Here is a 21,239-nt window from a genome sequence, read left to right as displayed (position 1 = left end):
GAGACTGAAGGGGAGGTCGGATGTGAGACTGAAGGGGAGGTCGGATGTGAGACTGAAGGGGAGGTCGGATGGGAGACTGAAGGGGAGGTCGGATGGGAGACTGAAGGGGAGGTCGGATGGGAGACTGAAGGGGAGGTCGGATGGGAGACTGAAGGGGAGGTCGGATGGGAGACTGAAGGGGAGGTCGGATGGGAGACTGAAGGGGAGGTCGGATGGGAGACTGAAGGGGAGGTCGGATGGGAGACTGAAGGGGAGGTCGGATGGGAGACTGAAGGGGAGGTCGGATGTGAGACTGAAGGGGAGGTCGGATGGGAGACTGAAGGGGAGGTCGGATGGGAGACTGAAGGGGAGGTCGGATGGGAGACTGAAGGGGAGGTCGGATGGGAGACTGAAGGGGAGGTCGGATGGGAGACTGAAGGGGAGGTCGGATGGGAGACTGAAGGGGAGGTCGGATGGGAGACTGAAGGGGAGGTCGGATGGGAGACTGAAGGGGAGGTCGGATGGGAGACTGAAGGGGAGGTCGGATGGGAGACTGAAGGGGAGGTCGGATGGGAGACTGAAGGGGAGGTCGGATGGGAGACTGAAGGGGAGGTCGGATGCGAGACTGAAGGGGAGGTCGGATGCGAGACTGAAGGGGAGGTCGGATGCGAGACTGAAGGGGAGGCCAGGGGGTCGGATGCGAGACTGAAGGGAAGACCGGGAGGTCAGATATATGTTGCAGAATACAGAAGCAGCACGGGTCTCTACACTGAGCTCTCCTCCAATGTGTATATAGACCTGTACTGTGCAGTGATGTCACGCTCATTCATTGCCCTTCCTTCCTCATTCCAGCACGCCTCGTCCAGCTCAGCGGTGACCTATTCCTCAGTACGGACGTCCTCACTTGTCAGTGACATTACGATGTATGTGGCTTGTTATGTGATACTGAGGAGCCCGTGTAGCGCATTTTATATTGTATGTAATAAAATAAAACAAAGGTCAGAATACTAAGAAATGGTTAAAGTCGAAGTTTAGGGTTTAAACATTAAAAATACATTCAAGTCCCTAACTAATAGCAGAAATGTCTCTTATTTGTGTATCACTCGGCTGTACATCCTCCAATCATCTCTGAATTGGTGCTGACACCGTCCTTCCTTCTGGAGGGTGACTACTTTTGTTCCCCGTGGTCCCTGTGTGTGTTGTGAAGTAGTCACCGCTCCAAGCTCGCTCCTGTGATGGACTACAATCTCACGTTTAATTTACTAATTTGTGTTGAGATTGTAGTCCATCCCGGGAGTGAGCTTGGAGTGGTGACTACTTTAGAACACACACAGGGACCATGGGGAACAAAAGTAGGCACCCTCCAGAAGGAAGGACAGTGTCAGCACCAATTCAGAGATGATTTGAGGATCTACAGCCGAGTGATAAACAAATAAGAGACATTGTTGTTAACATTGGAAGTACTTGAATGTATTTTTAAGATTTAACTCCTGACGTTTAGTGTCATTGTCAACCCCCTGTCGGGATTATCTTTCCTGACTTTCTGTTTGAGAAGATCTCCGTTCACTTCCTGTCTAATACACACAACAGGAAGTGTGAGACAGTCTCTGTGAAGTGAGGGGAAATCCATCCGGTCACTAAAACAGGCGCCTCCATTGAAAGATTTCTTCCGGTTTACAATTCAGATTTCCCACAACTTTCGTTTTCCGTGAATACAGTCCCCAGGATCGATAATAAAGGGGAATCCCATCATTGGGGAATATTGCTATTGGGGAACCAGACAGCAGTGACACGGGTTCTAACCCTCCCCCCATTTTATCCAAAATAAAAAAACAAGGCTTTAGATACTTTAGTCCTCCTATGTTCCGATTGTTTCCAGTTTTCATTATTTTTATTATTCAGGATCTTTATAGCGCCAACAGTTTGCCGAGCGCTTTACAACATCTGTGGACACAGTACAATACAATGACATGCATGAGAAGCACGCTGCTCAGGAGAGCTTACAATCTACAATTTGTATGTTAGGAAGCCGGCCAAGTCCCGTAATGATTTTATAGTTTTCCTTTTATTATCATTGTGTTTGTAGAGCAGATTTTACTACAAGTTCCAGAGATCTGAGTGTGATGCGAGGATAGAAATACGGGAGCTGCCATTGCTGGGATGGTTTTTAGGTGCAGGCTTCTCCTGTGCTGTTACCCCGACCTCACTACTGGATCAGGTGCAGTTCTGGAACAAGCATTCAGCCATTGAAGTCTGCATTGCCTTCCTGCTTATCTATTCAGGTCAGTGACTACCCGAGAGTGAATTTAGGACATGGCGGACAGTCCTGGACCTTTAAAAACAAATGAGGGGGAGCGTCTCTATTTCTGTAAAAGGTTTTCGGGTTAGGTGACTCCATTTATTGGCCGACTTATGTTATTAAAGGGATCCCTCCTGCAGATTGTACACACTTCAGTGTAATTGGTCTGAAGAAGACATCTGAAGCACCAATGTTATTTATGACTTAATGGCCGATTCCGCCTTTGTGACCACGTTTCCTGTGACACCCATATTTAGGCTAGGTTCACACCTAGGCGATTCAGTTGCTGAGCTGTTTTCGCGCGATTGTTCATTGAAAACTGCATGGTTTTCAATGTATAGAGATGTCTATAGGATCCAAACCGTGTGACAAAATAGCTCCTGCACCTGTTCACCCAACAGGCGATTATGTACGCGCTACAAACCCATTGACTTCAAGCAAATCTGTGTTTTGTGCGATTATTATGCGACTCAAACCGTGCGATAAATTGCCTAGGAGGGAACCTAGCCTTAAGGTATTACCATGAAACATGGTCACATTCCCCAGCCCCCCATCCTCCCTGCACACACACATTTTTGAGTTGCGGAGTGCTTCTTCCTGAGGCGTTCTGATTTTGTTTGGTGCTGCTGTGCATGACTCTGCCATCCATTTACCGATCCATTCTCAAGATCTGTGAATGAAGGGACTGCAAGTCCCATCTGTCCCCGCGGCAGCGGGACTCATAGATCTCATTGGAGCACACATACAGTGACATCGGCGCACTTGTAGTCCATGGAATACTTCCTCCAGTCTCAGCAGTAGGTCTGTACCTCTGTATGGACTCGGGGCTGGGGGAATAGTCTGCAGGAGCCTGGGCATTACACCTGACATCCGCTGATCATGGTTGCAATGCTTTGCAGACTCCAATGGAAGAAAAAAATACTTGCACACTTTTTTCTTTCATCATTGTGGCGCATTTGTGACTTTTTTTGCAATAATTGGGATATGCCATGAATGTTATCGCTTAGTATGGTACATACGGGATGAATTTAGTCCAGTCTGTCTGGAGATGTGCACAGTGGGTGATGGTGTCGGCACCCTCCCGCCTGTCATCAGCTGCTCGAAGGAGCCAGTTGGAAAAGTCCTGCAGAAAGGAGCTTGCAGCTAATTTGGCCGTTGGCCGCTGTCAGAATACAATGCAATGCAAACAGCGGGGGCATTAATCAATGGCTACCACTACACCATACTCTACTACTGTTATAGGTTTATTCTGAAACCATCCAAATTCACTGACCCTCAAGTCCTGAGTCGTAAAGCTGCAGAAGCACTATGTATGCACTAGTGTGTATCTACCCTTTATTTCTTTGCTTTGGATGGAATTGTGAAGGGTTAGAACCTCTGTCAGGTTGTACTGCTCTCTGGGGCTCCATTAAAAGCATTCATCCACACTTCCTGTCCTGCTGACAACACTGCCAGCCAGGAAGTGAGGGAAAATTTCCAAGTGTGACACAGAAATATAACTCATTTTTATTAGAAGAGTAAGGGAGGTCTATAGACCCGGGCTGATTGTTTTCGGTCTGCGTCCCTGATGCAGATTTTTCCCTCATTTCCTGTCTATTAAGACAGTTCAGCAGGACAGGAAGTGAGGGGAGATCTCCTTAACAGAACCCCAGATAGCAGTAATAATCAGATAGGGGCTCTAATCTTTTCCTACTCTATCCAAAAATACAGAAAAATGTCCAGGAATATTTTAAATCGCGACGGGTCACAATGTTCTCCTGAAGAAGGGACCCTGCACGGCCCCAAAACGTTGGCTCTATGACGCATGTGACGCATCAATTAAAGTGCATATGCTTCTTGCACATTACAAGTGTGTGCTGGTGACTTCTATTATTGATCGGGCATATTTTAAGGCACCTTAAAGAGATGTCATGAGAGAATAATAGAGGCGGCCATTGTTGAACTCTCTTTCTGAGAATGCTCGTTCCCTGGCTGTCACGCTTCTGGTTTGACTTCAGTGCTATCTATGTCACTGGCCTGGAACCGGTTTAGAGAGGAGGAATCCTGACAATGTTCTGATGTTCATATATAGCACGATTGTTCCGTGAATGAAAAGCAATTAATGTGTGTAAACCAGGGCTCTGCAAATCCCAGGCGCAGGTCACCATGGCAACTAAAAATTGCATCCTGGCGCCTGGGCTTTTGTCAGCCCATTCATTGTCCCCCATCGCTGCCTCCTCTGCCACCACAATCAAATGTGTTCCCCGTTGCTCTCCCCGCCTGTATTAGTAGAGGCAGCTGGGGGGTCGGACTGCTGACCGGCGTCCATCTGGGAGCAGAGACCACTGTCAGCCGCTGTGCCCCCTCTCCACCTCTGCCGCCCCCTCTGCCCATTCAGTGGCTCTCAGACGCTGGGTGGGACACTTGTCGCAGCCGCTAGAAAGCCGGTGACGAGTGTCTCATCCAGCGGCTGGTTATTTTAAATCGCACTAGCCAATAGCAGGCTGGCTATTGCACCCGGCCCCTGCCTGCTGTCAATCAGCAGAGGAGGACCTGAGGGAGAACTATGCGTTGTCACCAAAGGACAGGAAGTGTGTTAAAGGGGGGAAATGTTTTTTGGAGTCACCTCATCTAAGGACTGGCAAGCTACAATATATATCGCTTGTTTCCTTTTTTGGGGGTTTAGCTCGAGCCAGGTAACCAATGCTCCTTTAAAAATTACAACTGGTGCCTAACTTTTTGAGATTTTCTCTAGTTGTTGTCAGTGGAACCGGCTCCTAAAGAATCCTGCTGGCTCCTGAATCCCATGGTAATTTATCCACGGTGTGTACAGATCCTTAGCTAGCCATAGAAAAGCTTCAGAAGAAGCCATCACTGACCTCTGTAGCTGCCTATAATATGAAGTTATTCCTTCTCAAAGGTCACAGCAAAGACTGGTGTGGGGTTGTAGTGTGCCTGATCTGGGCACAGGTTCACTTTAAGAGCAGCATTGGAATGTTCCTCAGTTTCCTTACTTCCTATACACAGTGTATAGAATGTGATGATTTATGGGACCTTAGACCTCTGCAGAGGATGGAGAGAGAGGCTGGAAGGACTGGTCTAGGAGCCAGCCGGCTCCAAGGGTCAGGTGAATATAACTTTTTTTAATTTTTTTTTTTTTTTTTAGTGCCTAGACAAAAACGGACAGTTAACCCTTGCAGTGTGTGGATAGCCCCACTGGAAGTAGTGATAAAAGTTTTACCCGGAGTTCTTCTTTAAGGAGTATTGGCGACCTGGCTCCGGGGATCTGTCCAGCCCAGACTTTCAGTTGCATAGCTCTGTGCACACGGTGTGTACTATTAGTATTTATGACATTGGTGACATTATCACGGAGTGAAGACCCGAGGAAATATCTGTCCGCAATCTCCACAAGGCCTCATTATGTTCTGATACAGTGATTGTATTTCTACAATGACATAGAGGAGTGTTACCTCTGAGCAGGAAATCTTTACATCCAGGTTATATATAGCTACATATTGATGAAATATTTCATCGTCTCAACTCCTGTAATGATGAGGTGTTCCTTGTGTGTTGGATCACTGCCATGTGCTGCTCCTGTTCATTGGATGAAGGTGTTTATATTCTGTATAGGTGGGAAGGCAGATCTGTCACATTTATATTACTATAGGTGGGATGGCAGATCTGTCACATTTATATTACTATAGGTGGGATCGCAGATCTGTCACAGAGCAGTCTGCAGCCACCTGTGTGTTTGTGGGACACAGAGCTTACTAGCACACACAAGGGTGGCTCCACAGGATATCAGGACCAGTGCTCCGGGGACAAGCAGGAAACTAAAACTTTTACACCTCACGGAGCAGCATCCATTGTAAGCGATTTTCATCAGCATTTAGAATTAGATTAAAAACATTTTGACTTTTCTATCACGTTGGGAGTGTCGGTGATTATAACTGTCGGATGTTTTGGATCCTGTTCTGTAGGTTTGATTTGCCTCCATGTATTATATTTGTATTCCGTCAGAGTTATCAGTAATGAGTGACGGTTGGTTTTATCTCCCTCGTGTCAGTACCGTGTCCTTGTGAGAATGTCACCACTCTGATCATGTGACAGATTCTTATTTATAGGATTTCACTTTGTGACCTCGTCCTGTCTTTGGTGCTCGGAGCAGAACATTGACATTAAAGGAAGACAAACTAGGCCATATTAAACATTCATTATTTATTCTATTAAGCTGCTCAGACTTGGCCGTCTTTTCTTCTTAAAGCAGAACTCCAGCCCAAAAACTAACATCCTAAAAATAAATGGCCCATTAACCGCCTTCTGGCCGGCCGTTGTAAAAAAAACGGCGGGCAGGGAGCTTCCTGGATGTAACAAGCCGTCTGTTGATGGCCTGTTAGCCCCGCCCACTCGCACACACCACGTGGTGCGCATAAGTGGGAAACTGACAAAATGTAAACACTGGCAGTGATGCCTGTTACATACATACAAGTGATCTGCCGGCTATAGAATCGGCGAATCGCTTGTATAAGGTTCCGGTATGTGCGCCACCCCATCCCTCCGGCTAGTCCCGGGCTCCGCTGTTCCCGGTGCGAGCCCGGGACCAGCATAGTGGCTCTCTGACAGGTGATCGGAGGGAGATCGGAACACGACCTCCATCCGGTCCCCTCTCCGGTGCCAGAATGCGGAAGTGTTGTATATTACATCACTTCCGCATTCTTGTGCCACTCTCCGGCTTCAGAAGCTGGAGAGAAGCTGATGAAACAGATATCTGCTTCATCAGCTTCTTTGGGGGGTCCTAGGTCACCCCTGATGTCTCCATAGAGAGGACCTGTCACATCCTCTTTGCTATCACATAGGGGGTATTTTAGTCCCCTATGTGATAACAATAAAGTTAAGTGGAAAAAATTAAAGTTGCAAAAAAAAGGTTTAAAACTCATTTCAGTACAACGTTGCATGACGGAATAAACGTCAAAGTACCGGAGTGCTTAATACTGAAAAAGGGCCTGGCCAGGAAGGGGGTGTAACACCTGGTCAGCAAGTGGTTAAAATCTCAAATAAATCAGCTTCTGTAACTGCCCAGAGCTCTCCCCCCACCTAGATGTCCTCAGTCTGATGGCCTCACTTCCTCCGAGCTCAGATCGTCCTTGACCCGCCTATATCCTGCAGTGTTCAGCTCTTTCACTCTGCTTTCTCCTATCAGCATATTTCTAACCAGCACATGAACTGATTGGCTCCTTGTTCTGCTTCTTTCTTTCACACTCCAGCCCTGCTGTAAATGGACTGTATGAAGCTGATTCCAGATCAGATTCAGGTGCTTACATGGCATTTGATCAATGCTGATTTATTTCTTTTATATCTGCCTACAGTTCAGCTTTAGGTCGGGGTCGGCTCTTCCCATAATGTCATCTCGGCACATTTGCGTGTTAGTCTTCTCGTCTCCAAACACTGGCCAGCCAAGACTCACCCTTGCCGCTCTCTACTCCTCTGCCACTTCTTCTGGGTCTGACGTCTCTCCTTTTCTGCCATTGAAGATGATGTAACTCCTGTGTCTTTGGCAACTTTCATGTGCTGGGAGTGTACACGGCACTGAAGGTGCACTGCAGACAGTCTACACAAAATACAAAATGGCTGGGAGCAAGAAAAAAAGTTGTTGGGGGTTTTTTTTCAGCACCAAGAGGTTAATTTATAAAAGTTTCACCCGGTTTTACGGCTGAAATTCCTATTCTTGTCAGTAGGGATGCACTGATACTGTTTTTTGGTATCGAGTACCGATATTTTTTTTTCCGGTACTCGCCGTTGCTGAACACTGATACCAGAACTCCCATTAAGGAAGCCGGGCGCTGTGTAATGACTCGCCACCCGGCTTCCCAATTAGCAGGGAAGCCGTCTCCATGCTCCCTCGTCACGAGCTGAAGACGGAGCATGAAGCCGGCTTCCCGGCCCATCAGGGAGCCGGGTGCCGCGTCATTACACGGCGCCTTGTTACTTGATTGGCCAACTTCCCAACCAATCAGGAAGTCGGGCAGCGAGTCACAAGTAATGAGAGAGCATGGAGCCGGCTTCCCGGCCAATCGGGAAGCCGGGCAGCGTGTAATGACGCACTGCCAGGCCTCCTGATACTGACAGTTTAAGTATCGGGCCAGGGCCAAATACTTGGCGTCTATACCGATACTAGTATCGGTGCATCCCTACTTGTCAGCGTCCTCTAGAGGCCCTTAAGTCTCTTCAAAGTCTCAAAAATTCGACCTCCTAGGACTTAGTCTTTTATTTCTTGACTTCAGTTCCTCTTTATCCTGCATAGTGTCCTATAAAGATGTCGGCATCTTCCCTGTGCATAATGTCCCCGTATTTGATAGTCTTAGTATTGCAGTACACCACCATGAGCAGTTCCTGATTTCGGGGTGCCGGGCAGTACACCACCATGAGCAGTTCCTGATTTCGGGGTGCCGGGCATGTGTAAATTCTTGGCTGCAGTTTTTAGTTTGGAAGGAGCCTGTGCTGGGGGATAAAATGTAGACGTCCATTGCTGACAACCTTCTAATATGCTAGTTGCCTGGCTGTCTTTGGAATCAGTCCATGTATAGTGATGAGGCCAGTCGTGGTTCAAACCCAATTTGCCCGAATTCGCCAAATTCTGCGTAGAACTCTGATTGCCACCCGCCTCCTCCCAACACAATCTGTTGCGGGAAGGCGCATTCTATAGCCCGCAGCTATACATCACACAGGGTTGGGGAATGCCCCCGCCGCAACTGCTGCTACAGATTGGGTCAGGAGGAGGGGGTTTTGAGGTGAAAATATTTTTGCACCAAGCTCCGCATCATCTCTGCTCATGTATAAACCATCCTGGACGAATACTCCTTGGTGCCATCTGGTGGCAGTAATGCGGTTCAGCACCATTCGCCCAACTTTACTTTGGGTGGAAGGTCTACACTTGGAGTCACTGACTCAAATTATGGTGAACTCCACCCATATCTTTGAAATGACAACAAAGACACCTTTAGAAATGTTTAGTAATGACAATCTACAAACACATACTTCTAGATAATCGCCGGCTTTGTATTCTTTGCATATCTTATTTCTCTTTTCTTCCCCAGTCTTCTCATCTTGGCCATTTTTACTAAGGGAAGGTCACTAGCTCTCCTTTTACTTCCTGGATTTCTGGCACATGTGACTAGACATGTGACCATGCACATAATCTCAGTGGAGGAAAATGCTTTTCCCCGAGATCTCGTGAGATTACAGATGAGATTTCCCACCAATGAACTGCTGATGTAACCTTCCCAGGATGCAATGCTTGGGCACGATTACATCCCTTGTGCCAAGAGTAACAGGAAGTGGGGAAAAAGAAATTGTAAGTAAATTTAAAATATGTTTAATGAATGTGAGATGATTTTTTATATCTGGTGCAGAGCTGTATGCTGAGTGATTTTTAGTGACAGGTCCACTTTAAGACCTGCTGATCTGTATTCTTCTGCTGGGTCATGAATTTAGAAACCCCTTGAAGCCATTGGACCAGCATGACCTGCAGGAACAGATGTGTTCAGAGGGGGTCATTCCAGGGGCCGGTTTCCTCTTCGGTCAGGATACGGATGATAAGTATTGGGGTAAAGTAAAGCTGCAGCGGAGGAGTATTTCTCCAGGCTTCTGAGTATTGTTGTGTAGTGTCCACGCTGGGTGATGAATGGCCGGTTCTGGCTGTGTCTGCGCTCGGCCCACATCTCATTAACCTAGATGTGCTACAGCCAAGGCCGGCGTGATTCTGAAAGGGGGACGGCGGCTGGCTGGCTGCCCTGATTCACTATCCAGAAGCAATTCATCTTGAAGGTTCTGCTTTCATTTCCATATCTGTTCATATAATTATAACCCCGCCGGTTCCTCCTTCCACACTGACAGCTTTTATTAATCCTTTGCCAGTCTTGCTGCCGTAATTTTGTATTTGGAGGGATGAAGTGCCTATAGAAGAGGTCTTGGCCTTCCATGACCCCCCCACCTTGTATACTACAGACCACTTGTGGCTATTCAATGAACTCAATGAATCAATTCAGACGAAATAATGTACACAAAGGGCCATTCCATCTTCTCGGAGAGGATGCAGCACCCAGTTTATGGTTCAAAGGGACCCTTTCACTTTGACCGTTACAGGTTCTCTTCATGGGGCAGCTCCCCACCCACTGACACACTGAATCCAATCCCTGTATGAGCCCCGTGACAGTCTGTGTCAGAGCTTCCCCCCTCCTGGATGTGACAGTGTTGAGCATTGCATCTGGAGAAGAAGGGGAGAAGGTCACATGATCCACCATACCCGGAAGTACTGATTATCTCTAAGGAATCAGACGGCACTGCCCTGGGATTCAAAGAATGATCATCACTTCATATGGTGGAGGGAAGAGGTGTGTCCTATGAAGAGAACCTGTCACTGGGGGTATATGGAGGAGGGAGAAGGTGTGTCCTATGAAGAGAACCTGTCACTTAGGGTATATGGAGGAGGGGAGAGGTGTGTCCTATGAAGAGAACCTGTCACTTAGGGTATATGGAGGAGGGGAGAGGTGTGTCCTATGAAGAGAACCTGTCACTTAGGGTATATGGAGGAGGGGAGAGGTGTGTCCTATGAAGAGAACCTGTCACTGAGGGTATATGGAGGAGGGAAGAGGTGTGTCCTATGAAGAGAACCTGTCACTGTGAACTGAATGCGCAAAGTGATAATTTCTTTCAAAGGGTTAGTCCCTCCAAAACTGATTGTGGTGGATGCTGGAGAATGAACATGCCTAATGGTTTGCCTTCTATCTGACCTCCGGCCTTCCCTTCAGCCTTCTATCTGACCTCCGGCCTTCCCTTCAGCCTTCTATCTGACCTCCGGCCTTCCCTCCGGCCTTCCCTTCAGCCTTCTATCTGACCTCTGGCCTTCCCTTCAGCCTTCTATCTCCCATCAGGGCATTTTGATATTAACATAACTCATTCCAAGAGCCTGTCCATTGCTTATATCAGGGCTGAGGGTTCATGAAAGGAGTACTGAGGCAGAGTGCCGTGATGTTTTCAGAAAGCTATGTGCAGCGCCCTGCTGACTCCTCCCACTAGCAATGATCTCCCTACTTTGCATAGAGAAGCTCAGAGACCCAGTGATGAGAAGGTCTGTCATGAAAACAGAAAAGTTATATGTAAAAATGTCATTACCATGTTGCTGAGGGAAAGCGGGAACCAGGGAAGGAAAAATATAGGTGGTGGTGACAGTCACTGTATTACTTTGCTCGGGGGCTCCTGTTGTGCGTCAGGGAAGCCTCTGCTTATACAAGTGACTTAATGCAGTTTTATGGAGCGTACCAGTTACATAAACAGGGGTGTGGGTGTGATTTATAATGTCCCGGAGACTGCTGTCTGCTCTCTGTGTCCTCAGCACTGCTATCATCAGTACCAAGCTCATCGCTGTGGTATGCAAGGGGGCGACTTGGACCTCTCCTCCTGTCCGGGCCGCCTGTGAGCGTTTACATGGCCATTGCCCGGCTTCTCTGTTCCTGTGCAGCAGTTGTCCATCAGACCCCTTTCTATTGGCATTTCTCTTTCCACCCGTCACCCATCTGTTCCTTACAGAGGAGAGGTTGGCTCTTCGTGCGGGCTATTTCGTGTGCCACATAATCCCGCTGGAGGGAGTTGCCCGGTAATTATGTCTTGGTCATGGTATGTCATCGTTGGCTCGCACCGCGGCGGTGACATAGACAGCTGCAGTTATCTGTCACCGGCTGTGAATGGGAATCTCTGTGACACATGGAGCTTAGCTTAGGAAACACAGAAGAGGAGATCCAGAATCTTCATCCGCATCTCTGTAGAAGCTTTCCCCAACTATTCTAAAATGTGTCTAATGACTGGAAGAAATGTCTGTAGGTGGAGATTGTTGATAGTCTGGTCTCTTCCGCCATAACACGTTTTGCTATTTATGTGCCAGTTGCTGCCCATGGTGAAGTTTAATATATAATCTCCATATCTATCATTTTTCTAATAATTTTTTTCCGGTACTCGCTGATAACGAATACTGATACCGGAAGTCCCATTAAGGAAGCCAGGAGGTGTGTAATGACGCGGCGCCCGGCATTCCTGATTGGCTGGGAAGCCATCTCCATGCTCCTTCATCACGAGCTTCCCGGCTTCCCGTGTAAAGACTTGCTTCACGGCTTCCTGATACCGGAAGCTCAAGTATCGCAGTAGGTATCGTCACAAGTGACGAGGGAGTATGAAGCCGGTTTCCCAACCAATCAGGAAGCTGGGCAGCGTGTAATGACTCGCTGACCAGCTTTCTGGTACAGGATATTTTTATGGAAATAATCGTTAGCTGCAGCCCTAATCATATGATCACTGCGGTAGCCAATCGCAGTGATCAGTAGTTTTGGCCCCTGTCGGTTTCGATCAGCGGGGGATCCATGCACGGTTCCCCCGCTGATCGGAACAGTGCGGAATGGATGTCACTATTGTGTTATCTGTCCAGTTTTTTTTCCCTTCATCTTGCAATGGAGGAAAAAACTGAACTTGGCAGACCCCCATGTTGGCCTATGGGGAGTCGGATATAAATGCGCATGTCTCCACTTTCAGCAGATTGCCCCGATCCACCATGACCAGGTCTGCCAGAATGGAACTCTATTCCATTTGGTTTCCCAGACCTGGCAAGAGTCGGGGGTAATTGGATGTAACCGGATGCACGTCCATTTAGATCTGGCTGCCCATAGACTAACATGGGCTTCTGATCAGATCCGCCTAAAAAAGTAACAGGCGGCCCTGATCACGATGCCTGTCTGAAAGGGTTGTTTCTCCTCCTGTAAGATGAAAATGATACATTGGGGTGGATTTTCTAAAATTGGAGCAGGTGTAATCTGGAGCAGCTGTGCATAGAAACCAATCGGCATCTCTCCATCTAGTGTAGCTTTGAAAATGAAAGCTAGAAGCTGATTGGTTGCCATGCACAGCTGCTCCAGATTGTCTGCTCCAGTCTTAGTAAATACATAACATGGGAAATTCCTGTGCTCCTCGGCTCCATCTAGTGGTGGGAATGCCATGCAAACGGCATGCACCCAGCATATGGTTGGGCAGAAGATTTATAAATCGTCCCCTAAGTAGTTGCAAAGGTGTGCACAGGTTTACTAACGCATGCCAAGGTTGCAAAATGGGGTTCAGGTTTGTTTTTTCCTTCATCATGAAGTGACCCCCTTGAAGATTAAGTCCACCATTTTGTTTGGGTTTGTCATGCTGCCGTATAAGCTGTAGTTTCCCTTTAAGCACATTCCTCCCCTCATATGCTCCGTCAATGTCTCATTGATTTTGTACTAAATGGGCTATTTGTAGTTTGTAATGGCCGGGCCAGTAACCGCGGAACGTCTGCAGCGCACCCAGCATATTCTGTGCGCTCTGCGTCCCCCCCCGGCCACGTCTCTTGCAGCAACTCGGTTTCGTCTTTCAGGGATCTTCATGTGTTTCAGTGTAATTGCATTGTGCAGCTGTCGGCTTTCTCCTCGGCCGGAGGATAAAATGTCAGGGGGATCGGGCTAATTCCGACAACCAGGGAGAGAAGTCATTTTTATTATCGGCGGCATTAATTAAATTCATGGGAAAGTCAGTATTACTCGGCGTCCGAGATAGGAATTGTTTCCTTGACTCTACCTTCTGTTCAGACATGAAAGTTGTAGTGTCCGGCAACAAGTGGAGTGCCAGTGTCATACAGGCATTCATCCGAGTTGTAGTCTGGCCCCATGTATGTGACACATTTAGTACACAGCCTCTGGTGTGAAGTGTTTGTTGAATGTGACGGTTCTCTGGAGTATTTTTTGAATATGTCCCATTGGGCGGTGAGATGTTTACACCCTTCATATGGCTGCCTAGGAGTGGAGCTTTCCCATTTCTGTGTCACAGATAGGTCTGTGTATTGACTGCTACGATCCCTCTTTTGTCATTTGTGTTCCAATTGGCTTTGCCGTGGTTCTCCTGTTTGTTTTTAGCGGGCTGGTGTCCCCGTGCCTCTGATTTTAGCTTCCATACCTCTTTCAGCGGCCCGTCCTGAACTGATTCTGGGCCTGAATAGGAATTGTTCATTTGACTAACTTATCATTGGAAATAACCGCTAAAAAATGGCGGCTATGAACATTTTGGTCTCTGTCAGAATGGAGGTCATACCTGGTGTCACGTCCTTAAAGATAAACTCCAGGATGCATTTAAATGGATGCATCCGATCCTTCAGTTAGTATTACAGCTTCTTTGATGGGGTTGGGGCAGACATCACCTCTATACAAGCAGCGTCTGTGTCCTGCTCAGAGACCGGGGTAATTGGTGCAGTTGGGTTGCATTGGCATGCAGATTGCTACTATGGATGCCCACACAGCATGCAGGCAATGCAATCACACGCCATGTAGCCCAGCTGATCAGGGGCTGTACCTATGACAGCCTGGCTGCTGATGATGGAGTTGTATGATGAGGGACATCACATCGTTCTATCTGGACGTACAGCGGCGGCCGAGTGATTCATAGGACTGTGCCACAATGTGGAGAGGAAGCTGACTCCATAATGATCCATTCATGGAAGACGAAGGCTGCAGTTCAGCTTTAATTTTGTATGCAGTTCTATCCGTTCCTGGCTATTCATTGTCAATTTATACTTCTATGCCTGCGAGTCCAAACCAGCTGTACTGTCATTGTAGGTTGGAAGGCTGTATAGTATTTTTATATGTTTGTCTCATGTCTACCACTATATTGTCTTTTAACAGAAAAAGATGGGAAGGCTTTCCACCCAACATATGAAGAGAAGCTGAAGCTGGTGGCTCTTTACAAGCAGGTTCAGCTGGGCCCTTACAACCCGGACACCTGCCCCGAAGTCGGATTCTTTGATGTCCTCGGCAATGACAGGAGGCAAGTCTAAATTTTATGTCTGGTTACTTACACAAAGCTCGTACTCAGTTCTTAGACTGTAAGCTTGTTTGGGCCGGGTCCTCCCCACCTACTGTTTCTGTATGTCAATGATGCTTGTCAGTGTTTCTTACTTGTCTTGTCTAAACGATTGTACAGCGCTGCAGAATATGTTAGCACTATATAATTAATTTAAATTGTAGTTATTAACAGTCTGTAAGCGGTTTCCATTTACTGCAATCCAAATCAATGCTCCTCAATGCTCTGTAGCCGGCATGCTGGGTGTATCCGGCAGTAAATCTTGGCTCCAATTGTAGTAAAAACGATAAAGGGTCTCATAAAGGCACCACAGTAAAACTGGCGATTCTGCCACGGTCAGGCCCGTGCACACCAATGCGGCAATCCTGCACAATTCCGCACAGGTTGCCGCGCGGTCAGGAATCGTATAGGTGTGCATTATTTTCCAATGGCACGGCAGTACCTTTTTTCTGCGATACTCGCCGCGTGGCTGTTTTTATCGTGTTCAGAAGCACTGGCGGAATTGCGGTGGGAAACTGCCCGGTGATCCGCTCGGTGTGACTGGGGTGCCGTTGGAAACTAATGGCACCCACGGCGCGATCGGTGCACACCTATGCGAGTACTGACCACGCGGAATCGTGCACAGTGGGGTGTCGCATAGGTGTGCAACGGCCCTCAGTGTCACCACCAGTCGACGTGTGTACTGGTGATTCGAGTGCCCCACCACCTGTCCCTCCTACCCTTGAAAGCTAAATGAAGGAATAATAAATTCCTGTGTCCTTTTTGGTTTATGCTGAAAGCCTTCTCTAAGGGGCCCATTTAAAACCGAGGAGTATCGGCGCGGGACATCATCACTCCAATTACTCTAAACAACGGCTGGATCTCATGTCTTATTTATAATATGCAGAGTGCATTGAGGAGGCTGCAATGCCTTCAGTGTGTTCTCTGCAGAGAACACTCCCTGCTAGAACAGCCATGTCACATGACCTGTCAAAGTCATGTCACATGTTTCCTCCTGCAGCAGAATGAATAGGTCTTCCCTTGTTGAGTCCCAAACCAAATCACATTTTTAAAGCACAATGCCTTGCTTTTTTACCATAGCACTGCATTATAAATGGGGAATTAAGGGTCATGTGATCGAGTGTTACCAACTAGCCTCCCTCTGCCTAGGCTTGGAAATAGGAAACAGACCAAAGGGATCATGTGTCTCAATGCTGGAACATCATTTTATGGAAGTTGGTATAATTTGTTCCATATAGGGAAGGGGTTCTATGGCTTCCACTTTAATATAGATCAAGTTATTGGAAATGCAACTGAATTACAAACTGTCACAAACATATGTGCAGCCAATAAAAAAACATGCAAATACCTGATTGATCATCTTGATCTGATCTTAATAGAATCGAATACAAAAGGAATAAATAGTGGATTTGGCTAGCATAGCAGTTGCCTCTCGATCATCAATATGCTGTTTGTCAGATGGAGTCACATGTATGAACTGACATTTTGTATCTTTAGCTGATAGAAATGCCAGTTCTTATCCTTGTCTCATATGCATGTCATTGTAAAGTACGGTATACACGGGTAGAATTTGGCACAGCAGTTTGTACAAATAATCCCGTCGGAACGTTTAATACAGACCTCAGGAACTTGCGGATTGTCATTCTAAATTTTGTTTAATTTTTATTTAACATTTTATTTTGGAATGAATGGAGTTTCCAAAGAAAAAATCACATTCACTTCAATCGAGAAATTTTCCAACAAATTAACAATCTGTGTCACCGTAGTCAAAATCAAACATCGGCTTGACCCCCGTCAACGATTAGAAAGTCGAACGAATGTTCCAAAATCAATTTCGTTCGTTCGAAATTCTAACCGTGTATCCGCTACTTAAGTCTGCACCCAATATATCATTGGAAAGAGGGACTGTGTGCTGAAAGTCTATGGAATGACATTTGGCCAAGACAAAACCTTAGGTGCTCCATGGTAACATTGCTCTTCCACAGCCGGGCCTAGCTGTCGGGGGTCTTCCATATACATCATCACTAAAATGTAGAATCATGCGCCTTTCATTGTCTGTGTTGATGTGCACCATCCAGCAGGGCCTGCTCACAGCGTACAGGAGGGCCCGTGGCAATATTCTAAAAAAATATTTGACAGTAGTGAACGTGTCAGACTCAGTACAGGGTCATAGGAATGGCAGTTGTCATGTCTTACTATTAAAATTAAGGACATCAGGCCTCAATAATCAAGTAAAACTAGTTCTAAATCCCACAGAAGACAGTTTCTTGTATAAGTGAGGTACCATGAAGCGGCCCGTGATATCTGCTCCAAGGAAAGAATTCTAAATGCGTATAGTGAAAGTGTATTCAGGGGAGACTACAAGGATCTAAAACATCCAGCGTGTCGCCCTGGTGACACTTGCTTGAAGAAACAGCGGAAAAAACGGAGGAAAAGAAAAAAATTCCCAGAGAATTTTTTTAGCTCCTTACTCCTGACGCTAGGCAAAAAACTGGAGACTTGTCAGCAAGTGAGGGGTTGGGCCACCAGCAGGGGCCGCCCCTAGGCTGTCTTGTCTTTTTAGTTATGTGCCTAGCGTCCTACTCCTGCAGGTGGCGATATACCCTACCATTCAGGATCTACGATCTGTTGCCCTGTGTCCTTCAATGAACGGGAGAGAAACTTTTGTTTACCCCCCGAATACCTTCGCAAGTTCCTACATATTACATACTGTCCTAGATTATTTATGTGTTACTTATAGTTTTATTTAGGCATGCACAGATACCGGTTTTTCAGTATAGAGTACCGATGGCTTTGCCTTTGGTACTCGCTGATACCGAGTACCGATACCGGTGGTTCTGCTGGCATGGAACAGGCTTCCCAGGTAATCAGGAAGTCGGGTGTAGGATAATGACATACTGCCTGGCTTCCTGATTGCCCGGGAAGCCGGCTCCATGTTTGTCCGGCTTGACTGAGATTGGCTGGCATACCGCCCGGCTTCCTGATTGTCCAAGAAGCCGGCTCCATGCTGATTGGCTGGAAAGCCGGCTTCCTGGCCAATCAGCAAGGAGCCAGCTGTTCGGCCGGCTCGATGCTGGTTGGCCAGGAAGCCTGCTTCCCAAACCAACCGGCATGGAGCTGGCTTCCTGGCCAATCAGGAAGACCGGTCATTACTTGCGCCCAGCTTCCTGATTGCACGGTAAGCTGGCTCCATGTTCCCCTACGGCACTGCCGGTCAGAGGAAATCTTCCTCTGACCGGAAGTTCTGGTATCGGGGAAGGTATCGGAGCACCTGGGCAAGTACTCGGTATCGGCACCAATACTAGTATCGGTGCATCCCCAGTTTTATTATAAATGTCTGACCGATAATATGTGTTTTTCTGTAGGAAAGAATGGGCCTCCCTTGGCAATATCAGCAAACAGGAAGCCATGACGGAGTTTGTGGGACTGCTGAACCGATGCTGCCACCTGTTCTCCACATATGTCACATCACATAAAATAGAGAAAGAGGAGCAGGAGAGGAAGAGGTAACACACAATGGCGGTGATCTGCGTAACAAATCTTCCTGTCATCCTCCCTGTTATTCTTCATGTCCCTGCTGGAGCGTCAAAGTTTTTTTTTTTTTGCCATAATAGTGAACATTCTCCCAATGTATAGCTACGTTTAAAGAACCAGATTCGCACCTTTGGCTGGAGGATCGAGTCCTGGTACTGACCAGAACAATACATATCTTTCCTTTCAGGAGGGAAGAGGAAGAGCGCAGGAGGCAGGAAGAAGAGGAACGACAGCGTCTGCTTAGAGAAGAGGAGAAGCGGAGAAGGGAGGAAGAGGAGAGATTGCGGCGAGAGGAGGAAGAGAGGATGCGTGCCGAGGATGAGCGATTCCGCATGGAGCAGCAAAAGTAAGAACCCAGAGTCACTGCTGCCTGGAAGCTCTTCATAGAGTGTGTGAGCTGAATCGCTGCTCAGCCATCAGTTCACGTGGAAGTTACCAAAGTGTTAATAGTATATAAAAATAGTATTCTAGCGAAATGTGTCTTGGCAATATAGCCTAATATACCCCATTAGTACAAAATGTAGCCGTGTCACATGGGCGATTCTCACCAAGGAGAGACTTCCACTTATCCTAACGGATTGGCCCTCCTAGAAAGGCTCAGAACCATGCTGAATCTCACAAGTCAGAGAGCAACATTGTGCTAGTCCAGCCAGCTAGAGAGGAAGTACCTCCATAACAATACCTCCATAGCAAGCAGCAAGTGATTTGTTTGTAATCCTGCCACTGGCGGGTTGTTACAAGAATCGGGATCGCTCATGTGACATGGACTTTACTGTAGAAACAAATTTAAAAGGGTCATTCCATTAAAATCTCATATTGCAGTTTTGGTGGATGCTGGAGAGTGGATCCACCTCTTCGATCATCTACCACACTGACTTCTATGTCTCTAGGATTCTATCGGTGAGATCTCTGAGCTACATTCCTGGTCTGTACACCTGAGGGGTTCCCAGTGTCCTTTGTTGTATTTGTAATTCATTTTATATGAAGGATGATGTAATGGGAAGAGTTGGATGGGAGCACACAGAATGTGAAGTTGAACAGAGACGGGAACATTTTAGGGGGGTGATCTATCTGTTGGGGTCTCAGAGATGCAGGAACTAGGGAATGATTCAAACTATAAAACTGTAAGTGAGCTGACCCTTCATTTTTATGGTGTCCCCACATCCAGTCATCTTCCCCATAGGCAGGTTTAATCTTTCGCTTCTCTGACTGCTCAATTTCCTGCTCAGCACATGGACAGGTCTAAACTAGGAAACAGAAAAGCAAGGTAGTGACAAAGGAACCAGGTAATGTATGTGCCCACGGAAAGGAATTGGGGAAATACACCAATCGGCTGTTATTTTGCAGGACTATTGGTCCATCCGGGTGTTCTATTGGAATCATTTATATCCCAGTGTTCCTTTGTTTGTCTCGGGTACATGTGAAACGCGTGTGCTGGTGTATGCGGAGGTGATATGGATGCCTGAAACCCTGGGCAGTTTAATTGAAAGCTGGTTAAAAGTAATGTTCTAACACGTGGTTAGAGACTGGAAGGGTGAACATTTATTTATTTTATATCTGTCTGTGACCCCACAGAAGGGGGAACTCACTTCCTGTCCCTGTAACGCACAAAAACGGGGGAATCATTTGCCACAGGGACAGGGAAGACCCACCATTGTACTAATAATTGTATCTTTTTCTGTGCCCTCAATGAAGACATTTCCTGTCCGGACTGGAAGTGAGGTACCCATATGGCAATAAACAGCTTTCCCAGTCAAAATCCAAAAAGAAATCACTCTGGCTGGTGATTGGCCTTTGATCTATTACTGATAGATTTACGCTGCGATGAGGCGTTCCTTCCTAGAACAATATACACATCTAATCTCCTAGTTACATTGTCTCTGTATTACACAAAATGTATCCCATTGTGATAAAGAAAAGTGTATAACCTTCCGATGAGAAAATCCTCCGATCACATAAGTCTCCTGGCCATAAAGAGTGGAAGTTTTATCCTTTTTGTATTATGTTTGGGGAAGTTCTTCTGTCCCTGTAGTTGGAGCTGTGTGTAGATTGTAAAGGAGGAGTAAGTGTGACAACGTTTTGTGTCCCCGCAGGCAGCAAATCATGGCAGCCCTGAACTCGCAGACCGCTGTTCAGTTCCAGCAATACGCAGCACAGCAGTACCCCGGGAACTTTGAGCAGCAACAGCTTCTTATCCGTCAACTGCAAGAGCAGCACTACCAACAATACATGCAACAGCTCTACCAAGTGCAGCTTGCCCAGCAACAGGTATGTCACCAGATCCTGAGAGATCACAAACACCAGAGCAGGCACATCTTTAAGGGCTTGTTCACACCAAATGCAGACCTGATCTGCGTGAGTTTCTGCACATGCAATGCAGTGTGTTTTGCTGCGTTTGTGATGCGTTCTGGGCCGTTTTTTGTGTGTGCCTAAAATAGGCTTTCATCGCATTCCGGGGCAATTGAATGCGTTTTACTGCGTTCCAGAGCAGAAAAAACAGGGCATGCTGCAGTTTTTCCACATGCTCCGGAAC

The 21,239-nt window shown here is 47.0% G+C and overlaps 1 protein-coding gene across 2 annotated transcripts in view; it reads left to right on the top strand.

Annotated features, from left to right (window-relative positions):
• The window catches only part of ACBD3 (acyl-CoA binding domain containing 3), a 30,896-nt gene that overhangs the window by 3,252 nt on the left and 6,405 nt on the right, over nt 1–21,239 (top strand). For both annotated transcript variants that reach the window (XM_018568380.1, XM_018568372.1), the window contains exons 2-5: nt 14,995–15,136; nt 18,538–18,678; nt 18,894–19,052; nt 20,800–20,974. In XM_018568380.1, the coding sequence (XP_018423882.1) occupies nt 14,995–15,136; nt 18,538–18,678; nt 18,894–19,052; nt 20,800–20,974 (617 nt within the window). The remainder of the gene's footprint in view (nt 1–14,994; nt 15,137–18,537; nt 18,679–18,893; nt 19,053–20,799; nt 20,975–21,239) is intronic.

This window comes from Nanorana parkeri, unplaced genomic scaffold (assembly GCF_000935625.1).
Source record: "Nanorana parkeri isolate BGI_ZX_2015 unplaced genomic scaffold, ASM93562v1 scaffold31, whole genome shotgun sequence".
Lineage (NCBI taxonomy): Eukaryota > Metazoa > Chordata > Amphibia > Anura > Dicroglossidae > Nanorana > Nanorana parkeri.
The sequence above is the reverse complement of the archived record's forward strand: the minus strand, read 5'-3'. Positions and strand labels throughout refer to the sequence as shown.